The sequence below is a fragment of the Halichoerus grypus genome, chromosome 13 (genome assembly GCF_964656455.1).
Source record: "Halichoerus grypus chromosome 13, mHalGry1.hap1.1, whole genome shotgun sequence".
Classification (NCBI taxonomy): Eukaryota; Metazoa; Chordata; class Mammalia; order Carnivora; family Phocidae; genus Halichoerus; species Halichoerus grypus.
This window is the reverse complement of record NC_135724.1, coordinates 2,486,319-2,498,390: the sequence shown is the minus strand read 5'-3', so window position 1 is coordinate 2,498,390 and position 12,072 is coordinate 2,486,319. Positions and strand designations below refer to the sequence as shown.

Sequence of the window (12,072 nt, the reverse complement as noted above, 5' to 3'; positions counted from 1 at the left end):
AAGATTCGGGGAAAACAGCACGTGACATCCGCACGTCTAACATTCAAATACTACACATACAATTAAATATCATGTACGTGTGCAGACTATTCGAGGCGGGATGGGTGTCGCTGGGGAGGCCAGACATTCGGGGACAGGCGCCCCCCGGTGCAGACCGTGGGTGGCCGTGCACGCGGCCCCTGCCGCCTCCCTGATAAGCTCCGCCCGGGGCAACTTCTCCTGAAGCCGTGCATTCCTCACAACGGCCGAGGTCAGCTGTTAGGACCCCACGGGCACGGGACACCGGAGGCTGCATGTCTTGCCAGAGGTCTGGAGTCCATACGCCGAGTTACTCGCTGTAACTAGAGGCCGGGACGTTCGTCCAGCAGCTCGTAGCGGAGGCTGCCACACAGTCACACAGAACCAGACGTCCCACGGCCCCGGGCAGCCACGCTCACCGCAGGGGCCCTCAGGCACGGGCCCCCACCCACCGGGAGCAGCTGTCGGCTAGACATAAGCAAGCTCCCAGAATGCGGAGAGGGGCGCCCCCCAGGGGCTGCCTGGGAACTACAACGAGGCCACGCAAACCCTCGCAGGTGTGTGTGGGTTTGAAAGATACAAAGTACCATTCATAGTCCGGCAAATGCACGGAATAACATGTCTCCTGTTGTGTCGCTGTTTTAACATCTGTCAACCACAGAAACGAAAGCTGCTTCTGTTCTCCAAGGGCCCCCGGGGATAAGCGGATGTGTCCTGGGGCGCTCAGGGCAGGGCCAAGAGCAGGAGCTTGTCCCTGTGGCCTGTGGGCCTCTCCTGGCCTGCAGACGCTCATCTCTACGATGGGAGTCAGACCAGATGACGTCGAGCGTTCCTTCAAGTTCTCAGCGGGTGGCTGTGACTCTATGATTTGTATCTGCCCCAAAGACACGCTCAAGATTGGTTCTGTCGCTCGCCTAGATACGGGTAACAGGCTCAGGCAGCAATCAACCATCATTAGCAATAAATTAAAGCCAGCCTCCACGATTCTCAACACAGGCTGCCGATAACCATTCTTGGAGGGCGCTTGGAGGGACAGTTAACGAGGGGTCCACAGGAAAGCACAGGGTGGATTCCTGGCCTTCAGTTATTACTGAGTTGAGATAGAATTTTGTATCATCATGACGGTTTCTTACTAGTTTTGTAGCTTAGTCCAGTAATCAGGGTTGATCAAATACAAATATTACTAAAAAGATCTTCTCATGGAAGGGTCTTGGAAACAAAAAAAGGAATGATTTTTTTTCAATGCTGTGTGAAACTTCTCAGGGGATATATCTGTCTGTGGGAGAGAGTATTTTCCAGATGTGGTAGAGCATGACCCCCAGCTGCACACGTTCTGATAGGTCCTCCCCATCCAGAGGGGCGTCCCCCATAGTCCCTGGAGGAGGGGAGTGCACGAGCCACGCAGGACACCGCCAAGGCGAGGCCAAAAGCGGGACACGTGCCTCAAACAGAGCGCCGAGGTGTGAGGAAACTCATTATCCAGTTATTACACTTCGCCTATGAAACTCATCAGCACAGCTACCACGAAAGTACCCTGTAGTTGTTGACTACCACGCGATCATCTGTGATACAAACTGAAACAGGAGAAAAGTTCTCACAACTGGCTAAACACAGCTGGGCTTCCTTTGAGGAACGCACGCAGGCCCCCTTCTGTCGGTCCCCGTGGGGGACAGGGGCGCCCTACAGGTGCACGTTTGTGAGCTTGCTCGTTCACTCTGGGGGTTCTCTTATCTCCCCTGCTTACCTGGGAGGGAACCAAGACACAAGAAGATGCGTGCACGGGCAGAAATGACAGCTAACGTGGTGCGGCTGCATTACCTCCCACGTAAAATGAGAAATAAATGGACTGGGTCTCGTCTTCCTGCGGCAGGTTCAATGCGGTGTTCAACTACTAGCAGGTGCCATATGGTTCACATGCGTGCTCTTACTTGACTCGACCTTGACTTTATGTTTTCTATATTTTATTGTTTGTGTGTTTTCTTACTGTGAGCTAACTCAAACTTTGTGAAATAAAGACACACATATACACACGTATTTATACTTAATAGATCATCCTTGTATAAACTTCAGTGTTTCCAATATGAGTATTTTCTTGCTGAACACTAAACATAGATAATTCTATCTCCATTATTTGAGCACTGAGCTGGTGAAGGTTTTCCCCGTGATGCTCCATAGGAGTCTGTCCCTACGTGCAGTGCGTCCCTCGCTTAGCCATGGGCGCCGTTACGCACCGAGGCAGGGAGACAATGTTCTCACGACCCTGGGATCCTGCAAAGCTGTGCTCGAGCTCACCTGATGTGCTGGGTACTCATCCCTTTTGCTCTGACTTTGGAGATGTGGGTCTGGTCTGGAAGGAGCCACACTTGTCTGGAAAGAGCAGGGGTGCCCTCTTTTGGGGGATTTCACTGCTTTGTCACTATAATTTAGGCAGACCCCAGGCTTCTGCTCACCTCGGCTGCCTCACCTGCCCTGGTTTTATGGCTAGTGGACTCTGGAGGGAGGGGTGGGGATGACTGTTCTGCATTCCTTGCTGACTGCTTTTCAAATGACGAAGATCGTGTACAACATATGTGTGGATGCACGGTGCAAAAAAAAAAAAAAAAAGCTCAATAACTAGCCGACCACAAAATAACCTGGTTCCCCAAAGCTCAGACAACATGTGGTTCTCTAGGCTACCGTGTTTTCTTCCTCTTTGGGTAACCAGGCAAACAGTCCTAAGTACAACCACACACTGTCAGAAAAAGCATGACAGGAAGAGATTTAGAACTGTGCATTTCTAATGAGTGATTCGCTTAGATCAAGAACAATCCTTCACTGGGATTTTCCCATGAAATGAAAAAGTAAATACAAGTCCTCAGTGCGCTGCTAAGTACATGATCGGTTCCAGCCTTCACGGAGGTATGGGGGACCCTGGTTGGTGGTAGCTGTGCGCTCTGTGATTCTGAGCAAGAAGCGTGTGAGCCAGCAGCTCGGGGCACCTGCCATAGTCTGCCCCTGGCTGTGACCTCTCTGAGCCCCTCTAATTCTGTCCCTAAGCCAGGACTCCAACCAGCTGAAGGACAACGGTCTTTCCTGACATTCACAGAGACCTTGAGGACTAGATCCTGCAGAAATGTGTCAGGTAGAGGACAAGGGCCATTCGTCTGACACGCGGACAACATGATTACCAGGAGCTTGAAGATTATCGCTACATGGGTGCCGATGACTCAGGGTTCATAGAACATCAAGAAAGCATGGGGTTTTTTTATGGTACTCAGGGAACTTCTGTCTAGTCAGGAAAAGTGGGAGGCAGCTGCTGATTTCATTTGGAGTGACATTTGTACAACATTCCATAATTTAAAAAGAATGCTCAGATATACTTTCCAAGATTATGCAGTCAAGATTGACAGCCAAGATCTGCTTAGCTTCTTTTTCCCTCGTCACTCTGCCCCTTTAGACCGGGGTTTCTCTGGATTCCAGGAAAGCATCAGGGGTGGGAGATTATCGTAAATTCAAAAGCAGATGCGCGGCAGCTCTGCAGGAACTCCCGGTCTGTATTAGTCAGGCCTGCTGAGGCCAGAACCACGGGAGCTGTGAGGCCCCCCGGGCCGCCCTCACTCAAGGTCAGATGCCGTCAGATGGCATGCTCCTCACACCTCCCCTCTGCTGTGACTCAGCCTGGACCCGGGGCCAGCTGCCCGTGTCGTGAAGGCGATGATTAGGGCTTGTTTCCCGACCACGTGAGGGCTGTGCGCCCCAGCACCGTGTGAGCGTGCCCAGTGCTCCAGCCCGGGGAAGTCGCGGTAAACTACCCAGGCAGCACCTGCTGCGCCACTATTCTTCCCACCAGAAGACAAATCTAAGTTTGTGCCAGGATGGATTTGGTGCATGCCAACTGTACAAGCTCAGTCTCCATCCAGGCTGAGCATCTACGAGCGAGAGCTGGCGAGGCTGCCTTCGAAAGAGCTTCAGAAGCCACACCACGCTTCTGCCGACTGAAGGAAACACGGGTCGTAGACTTCTCCCGAGTTACACGTATCTACGTCACAAGTGCGTATGCACACGTGTGATGTGTGCGCGTCCAAAAGGAACAGGATGACGGATACTGTTGTGAACTATCCTGAAAGCACGTAACCAGGGGAATAATGAGAAAGATGATATTTGCTTTAAAAAATAAGTAAGCTTAGCCAAAATCCTTCTAAAAGGTACTCTTGTCATATAGGAAACCGAAAATCGGACATTTTTATTCTGTCGTTTTCTTTTATGTGTTTAATATACATATGGAGTTGGAATATGGGAGCAGAGAGGTAGTCCAGAGAAACCTTTATTTTAGAGGTTCGCAGACGGATTTATTCTCGAAATCATCGACGCTCAGATGCGTCGCTCAATTCAAATCTGCAGAGTGCCTTCCCTCTGCATTCAGAACGCCTGCGGCAGCGCCTACCCTCGGTGCTGGTCTCTTCTCCCCTCTGGTACCTCTGCCCCTGAGGAATGGGGGCCCCGCTACGGGGAGGCAGCAGACGATGCTCCGGCAAACCCCTCCCCACCCAGTTCCCAGGAAAATCAGCCTGCAGCAGGTGTAACCCGGCGAGTGCCGATTCCTACTCGCACTGACCCCACTGGTTTCCATTAAACTGATCTGCATTGTTTTCAGTCTCTGCACCTCTGGGTTATGCTGATTTTCATGACAGTTTAAGATACTGAGACAGTGGGCAGCAGTACTTCTGTCATTACGGGTGTTTACTCAGGACGGAATCACAGAAACAGAAGGGAGTTTTGAAAAAGAGCAAGCAAATCAGGAACAAGACATTGGGGTGGCTTTTCCTGCCGGAGAAGCGAAAGTACTAAGAAACCCGTTCTGTAAGTAAGCCGCGGCCGGGCCCGGGAGCGCGGTGAGGAGGCCTGTCTGCCGTGAGCATCATAACCTGCAGGCACACGACACCGTCCAAGGGACAGTCACTTCAGTAGCCAGAAAACTGCTCCCTTTCCCTCTGACATGCCAGTGAGCCCTCAGGGTCTGGGCACGCTTCATGCTACCCCATCGTTCCCGCGTCTCTGGGAATTCTTGGAGGAGAGAACAGAGCAGGGCACGCGGACAGATCTTCGTCGCGTCTTGCTCAGCCGCGTGATGGCAAGTCATCGTGGGCAAGTCACATCACATCGTGATGGCAAGTCATCGTGGGCAAGTCACAGAGCATCGGGTCACATGGGAAAGGTGATCTTTTTAATGTTAAAATCAAATGAGAACTCGTTCATTCATTCTCTTGGGGGGGGCGCAGAAACGCAGGGAAGTCGTGTATGTCAGCGGGCTCCACAAAAAAGTAAACTTTTATAGAAAACGGTTATTTTTGAACACCTCCTGAGTCATTCTTTGTGGTTGAAATATCTGGGCTTTGGGACAGTCCCACTTCCCTGTTAGTTCTGTTTCAGAGGCGTCATTAGGTTTTCCCCCCACAATGGTCAAATACGTAAGCAGAGAACTGTCGCACGGCAGGGCTGCGCCTGGCAAGTCTCTGGAGCCCGCACGCAGGACGGCACAGAGCACAAGAACAAGAACGAGACGGGGCAGCTGCCGCCGGCCACCTGTGTGGTCATGTCGGGGAGGACGGACGGCGGGAGGCTGACCAAGGGGACTCAGCCCACATTCCTACCGCCTCTGCATTTTCAGTACTGAGAACAGATTCATAGATTACTCATGTGATTAAAAACTTAAAACCTTCCCCAAATGCGTGTATCTGCGCACGTGGGGCCCCGTCCTCTAGTTTCCCGGTCACATACCGAACACCTCGCTGTCCTCCGAGGCCTCCCGGGAGAGCCGGCGGACGTCCCTCTTCTTGTCAGGCTCTCCCGCGCTGGCTTCTCCGTCCTGGAAACAAAACAGAACAAGACCCCCTCTTAACATGCAGTGCTTGCTTTATCAACGAGATGGTTGTAATACGTTTTTCTTCTTATAAATTTTGCAGCAAATAATCACATTCCCCTGCTCATCGTCCAGCTGTGAGAGTCTCTGGGTTCAGGGTGGGTTTTCTGCAGAGGATTTTGAATTCCCGCCTCTTTTTTCTGCCTGGGCTCGAAAGCATTCTCTTGTGCCAGTGGATATATTTTCATTCAAAAGAAACTGAGTAGCACCTGGGATAAAACACGTCAGCTAATCATCATGCATGTGTTCCGGGAGCATGCCCGCCCGCCCTGTCCCTGTTTGGGCTGCAGGTGGATGGATGCACGGGAAGGAGCTGACACCGAACCTGCCCTCCTTGAATTCCAACCTTGGCCGCCTGGAAGCCAGGCAGGGCAGCCCTGGTACGAGAACGGGCCCTTTCGGGGGCAGAAATCGATGCCGATGTCCACGCGGTGCCCCAACTCCACAGAGGAGGGGTTGGGTGCCATGTGCTGGGCTGGGCTGCCCCCTGGCCTCCCCCTGCTCTCTGATGGAGCCCTACCAGCGGCACCAGGGTGCACATTCCTTTTAAGTTTAAATTTTAAGGGCATAGAGTAGATATGGTTTAGTTTCTTCCTATTTGTTTAATCAATTTTATCTCATTAGCGTGACGGGGAATGCAACTGCAAAAGGCCCACCCGAAAGCGTAAAGGCCTGCCTGCAGCCCTCCCTCGGCATCCCCGCGCCCCTCAGCGTGTCCGCACCGGCCCAGCACCCCCGTGAGGCCTCGCTCCGCACACTGCGCTGCGTCTTGCTTTGGTCTGGTAACCAGGAGCCCTGGCGGTGGCTTCACGCGGCCCACACAGCGCCATCCGACGTGCCGTCACGGCCAGAGCGCGCGCCCCGCACCTCAGTTACTCCCACGAGCGCCACCAGGCTCCTGTCCCTGACCATCGACCTGGTTTGTGTTTTCCTCCATTATGACCAGCACCGTGAGAGCTCCCGGGCCACACGCACAAGGGGACATTCCCAGACGCTGCCCCGGGAGGCCTGCCGCTCCCCGCAGCCTCTCTCTGGCCTGCATCCTTCTCTGCAGCACTTCTTCCAGGCCTCCCTCGTCCCCTGAGTCTCCAGCTAGGACCAAGCGGTAGGTATTCTTCCCGCCGCGCACTCTTCTTCTGAAGAGCAGGGCAGGCCGTTGCTAAAGCTGTGCGTTCTGGGGCAGACCGGTTGGGAGTATGCTCTGGCTTGGCTCTTATTTATTAGCTGTGTGACCTTGGTTAAGGTCAAGTCACTTAACCTCGCTGTGCTTCAGTTTCTTTTTCTATAAAAGAGAGGAAATACTGATACCGCATGGTTGCATGTTGTGGTTGTAACAAGGGTTAAGAAAGTTAGTATCTATAAGTGCTCTGAACATACTTGGCACATAGGAACTGTTCTAGGAGTGTCTGTTAAATGAAAATGGAAACTCTGGGAACAAAGGTGACCATCCTCCCTTCTGCTGCCTTGGCGTTGGCACCCAGCTGCCGAGATTCTCCCCCGGCTTTGTCCCTGAGCCTTGTCTTACAGCGGGCGTGTTCGACCTGCCCCGCTTCCCTGCTCCCCTCCTCGAGGGACTCCCCTCCCTTGCTCTGGGAGGTCTCTGGGAGGCTCGAGAGTGGGCACATGGCCCCAAGGTCCAGTACCATCTGTGCAGAAGCTCTTGGGGACCAGCACTATGCTCCCCCTGGGCCAGGGGGGCCAGCACGCCTGCAGGGCGGGGGTGCAGGGAGAGAGAGGCCCTTTGTGAAACCAGTGGGCATCCCCCTGAGCCAGGACGTCCGGTCTCTGTACTCGCCCCCTTCCTGCCAGGTCTTGGGGCTTTGGGTGGGGTTTGCCACTTGCAACAAAAACCATCTTGACTAATAGGAGTCTTCTCGCGAGGAAGCCATAAAGTATTATCCCATCAATGGAAGGTCTGACTCAGACCGAGACGGGTTCCCAGGTAGGGACAAGCACGTGCAGGCAGCCTGCAGGTGGGAGAGAAGGCGAGGCCCAGGCGGCGGGGCCCTCGGTGGCCTTGGGGAGGCAGAGGCCGGCCCTCCAGACCCACAGCAGCAGGTGCCCTGCTCCCCATCCCCATCCCCCAGGCCCCTCCGGAAGCCTCTACCCCAAACAAGTGTGGGTCTCCAGTCCACCACTGGGCAGGCAGGAGCAGGGGAATGGGTGCGATCCCCCTAAGCAACACTTGTAGTCTTGTTCCTCAAGTACCTGAGAGCCAACGTTATACATATAAGAGGCGTTGATAAAATTAACACCCGTAACATGGAGGAGGGGAGAGGTTTGTCTCCACCTTTGCCAGTGGAAGCTACTGTCACCAGCGGGTCAATGAACTGACCTGGTGTTTCCGCACTGAGATCCGACAGGCTCATCAAGTACCTGTCGACAGTGAAGAGTGTGTTCGCTCCAGTCACCAGTGATCGAAGAGCTACACAGCAAAACAGGGCAAAGATGCTGTTTTCTAGCATGTTGACAACATGGAGGATAAAACAATCTCCGGGGTTGTTGGGGAGTCAGCAAAACAGGAAGTCTCCAGGAACTGGAGTAAACATTCACAGCTTCCTCTGTGGGACAGACGACAACCGAAACCAAGCTCTCCCTGTGCCTGGAACACCCCTTCCAGCCTCCTGCCCTCGCGGTCCAGGAGGGTCTGAGCTCCTCCCCACGGCAGAGAGGCTTCCCGGCCCTGGTCCTCCTCCTCCCCAGGGCGGGCCTGAGCTCCTCCCCAGTGCAGACTCCCCACGGACTCACTCCTCTCTCCCCACCGCACTGCAAAGTGCCTGAGGACAGGGACCTTGCCTTATAACCCTTTCTGTCCCCAGGCCTCCCAGGGCCTGGCGCCCAGCAGGTGCTGGAGAGAAAACCGTTCCATTGTTATGTTTAAAATGGGTAACTTCTGTTTCAACGGAGGAAGCCAAAGTTGGCTTACAATGCGTTTTTCTGTATCTCCTTATTTAATTCTGGAGGAGAGTAAAACCTGGGACAGAGAACACTTCTGGATAGATTGTTCCGTCAGCTGGAGATTCGTGTCACGTGTCCCGGTTTCACACCTCGTTTTGAGCCTGACCTCAATGTCGTATCCTTCACTTAGTACAAAATAAGGATTACTGGAGAAGGAATTAATACAATTTAGCTGCCATTTTTATTCATCGCGGGTGCGTTTTTTCATGCGTCAACATTTAAAATCAGGATGCCCCGTACGGCTCCCGTGTCTTCCAGGAAGAACTGGCGACACCTTCCCGCCAGTGTAAATCCTTCCTGGTGTAAAATCCCGCCGAGGCTCAGAGATGAGAGCGAAAGCTTGATATTTAAAGCGAATCCCTCTGTCCTCAGTGACTGGAGGTCGATGACGGGTTGGCGACGCATCGTGGCGACGCGACGGTCGGCACCCTCGGCCCGCGCCCGGTGCGTCCACTGTCTACTCCTTGAAGGGGCCCCGGGGGCCGGGGGGAGGCATGAAGACAGGACCTCCAGCCTCACCCCACCTGCTCCCCTCTCCTGAGTAACGAGCCCACGAGCGTGCAGAAAGTACACGTCGCCCTGGGAAATCCACTAATTTCTGTCCAAATAAAAAGATTTTTCTAAGACCCGATGCAGTTGCTCTTCCACGAATATAAAATATATCCTTATGAATAACACATTTTCAATGAGCAAAATGTCCACAAGCAAAACAAACACAATCAAGATGATGTGTGTCAAACGTAATGGAATTTGCATGGTAAAGAAATAAGAGCTTCCTGTAAATGACAAAACACAGAACACTCAGATATGCAAAGAGGGTCCGTCCCCGTGACCTGGGACCCAGAGTGTCATTGCCCCAATGTGTCCTGATTCTGAAATCATGTCTGTGACTCCCGGTGTCTAAACGTGTTTCAAGCAATTTTGTTTTCTTCATAATATTTGTGCCAATGTTCATTTCCATCAGCCTAAATATGCGAGAGCCGGCCTATGTAAGAATCCACTTACTTTTCCCTATTAATTTCAGGGAAAACACAACAAAACTCTTAAAAATGTCGATTTAAAAATACTTCTAAATACAGGTGAGATTTATTATTCAACAACATCAATACAATACTCATTATAAATAAAGCAATTTGCTGCATCCTTAGATTAAGTGCTTAATCTTGTCACTCAACAGGCTTCATTCCTGTGTGATTAAAACCTTCCTTTTAGCCAACAGGTCCTCTGCTCCCTGGGGGATGCCCCCCAAGCGTCTGGTCCCTCCTGTCCTCCTGCAGAATGAAGAGGGCCCTGTTCCGCTCGATCCACCCTTCTCCTCGGGGGCCTTGGTCTCTCGTCCGTACTGCTCTCAGGGGCAAGCTGAGCAGACAGCATTTGCTTGTCTTTTCAGGTTCTGGGCTGCCGTCCTGAACAGGAAACCCTGGGATGGAACGGACTTTAGTGTTGGAAGTGTTTTTAATTTCTCTTTAAATATAAGTGTGGGGGCACCTGGGTGGCTCAGTCGGTTAGCTGTCCAACTCTTAATTTTGGCTCAGGTCATGAGCTCAGGGTCATAAGATCAAGCCCCGCATCGTTCTCTGTGCTCAGCGGGGAGTCTGCTTGGGATCCTCTCTCCTTCTCCCTCTGCCTTCACCCCCTGCTTGTGCATGTGTGTTCCCTCTTTCTCTCCCTCTCTCTCTCAAATAATTAAATCTTCAAAAATAAATAACTATAAGTATGGATACTGCATTTCCTAAAGAAACACTGACTTTCAAATGAGGGAGATCAGGTGTCACATATGTTCCCTGCAGGGCAAAGAGGTTCCCGGAGCCCCTCGAACAGGGCGCAGCGTGTCCAGTCACTGCTGAGGGGGAAGCCCATCCAAGTCAGGCGACGCATCTGCTCTCCACGAGGAGCTGGCTTCACAAGACTCAAGAGAAATCTAATTAGGTCAAACCAAAGACTCCCAAACTGGACCTGAACCAGCCTCAGAGAGAGTGGAGTTCAACTGTTTCCCACTGTCTGTGGGCCACGAGGTGTCACTAAGAAGGTCCGGGGAGTCCAGGGCCCCCCACCCGGGAGACAGAAGGTCAGGTCACCTCCTTTGGCGTGGCCTGTCATAGGGTCCGCGTGCCCGTGTCCACTCTGAGCCCTTCCCTGCAGCTAGCTGGTCTTTGATCATCGGGGCTGAGCACCGCGCCTGGTCCACACCAGGCCCTTGGCACATTTTGTTCACTCCCTTTTCCCTTAGCATTCCAGAAGCAACTGGCCAAAAGGCAGCAAGGCCAGAGAGGGGTCAAAGGCGCAGCAGGTGGCTGAGAGGCCAGCCCTGTGGTTCTCCCACTGCTGATGCACGAGGTAGTTCATGACCGAAAGACATGAAAAGTCTGCCCCAAACAAGTGGTGGGGTGGGGTCGGAGGATCTTGGTCATCTTCTTGCCACAGTGGGGAGAGTTTGGCTTATTATAAATACTCCGAAAACTGCAGTAGTTGGAAAGCATCAATAAAAACAAAGCAAAATTGCTGTAAATTCCTGTGTATCACTTGAAATTCTCGCTGTTGTGGATTTGAGGTTCCCTGACTATCTTGCATTGACAAGTTGAGGAAAAGCAATGCTGACCTTCAAACTGACGCATGAGTGTGTCGGGGGTGGTTTTTGACCGTCATTGGGCACCATCCATTCTTAAAATACGTGACAAATACTTTGCTCTGCAATGTTCTTTTAATTGAGCAAAATGAAACCTTCTGGTTTCATGGCAGGAGTGAGAGAGAACAAATTCTTGATGTTTTTAGCACCAGTTTGTGGAACTTTACTGCAGAAGCCACAGGAAACGAACACATGTCCCCCCAGATGTAGCACAAATAGCTCTGGATGTTAACTTGAACAGTGAAAGAGAGAGGAGGGAAAAAATGCATTTTTTGGTATTAAGGAATTTCTAGTCCCCTAACCTACAACAAACCAGTGAACACTCTCATTTATTCTGTGGATAAAACATGAAAAAAAAAAAAAAAAAAAAAAGGAAATGACTTCACCTGGCCTTGACTTCTAAACTTTAAGCGGCAAAGTGTTCTTTGGGGGCCAGTGTGGGTCCTGTGCCCACTAACCACGCTCCTTAGAGCCCAGACGGAAGCCTCGAGGCGGATGTGCAGAAAAGGGGTTCTGGTCTGGACAGGGCGCAGGGAAGGCATCGGGGGCGGCAGAGCATTCCCGATGCGTG

General features: G+C 52.2%; 1 protein-coding gene across 1 annotated transcript in view; it reads right to left on the bottom strand.

The window, feature by feature from the left end:
• MBP (myelin basic protein) overlaps positions 1 to 12,072 on the bottom strand; it is an 88,713-nt gene that overhangs the window by 61,606 nt on the left and 15,035 nt on the right. Inside the window, exon 2 of the mRNA XM_036093748.2 lies at positions 5,776 to 5,863. Coding sequence (XP_035949641.1) covers positions 5,776 to 5,863 — 88 coding nt within the window. The remainder of the gene's footprint in view (positions 1 to 5,775; positions 5,864 to 12,072) is intronic.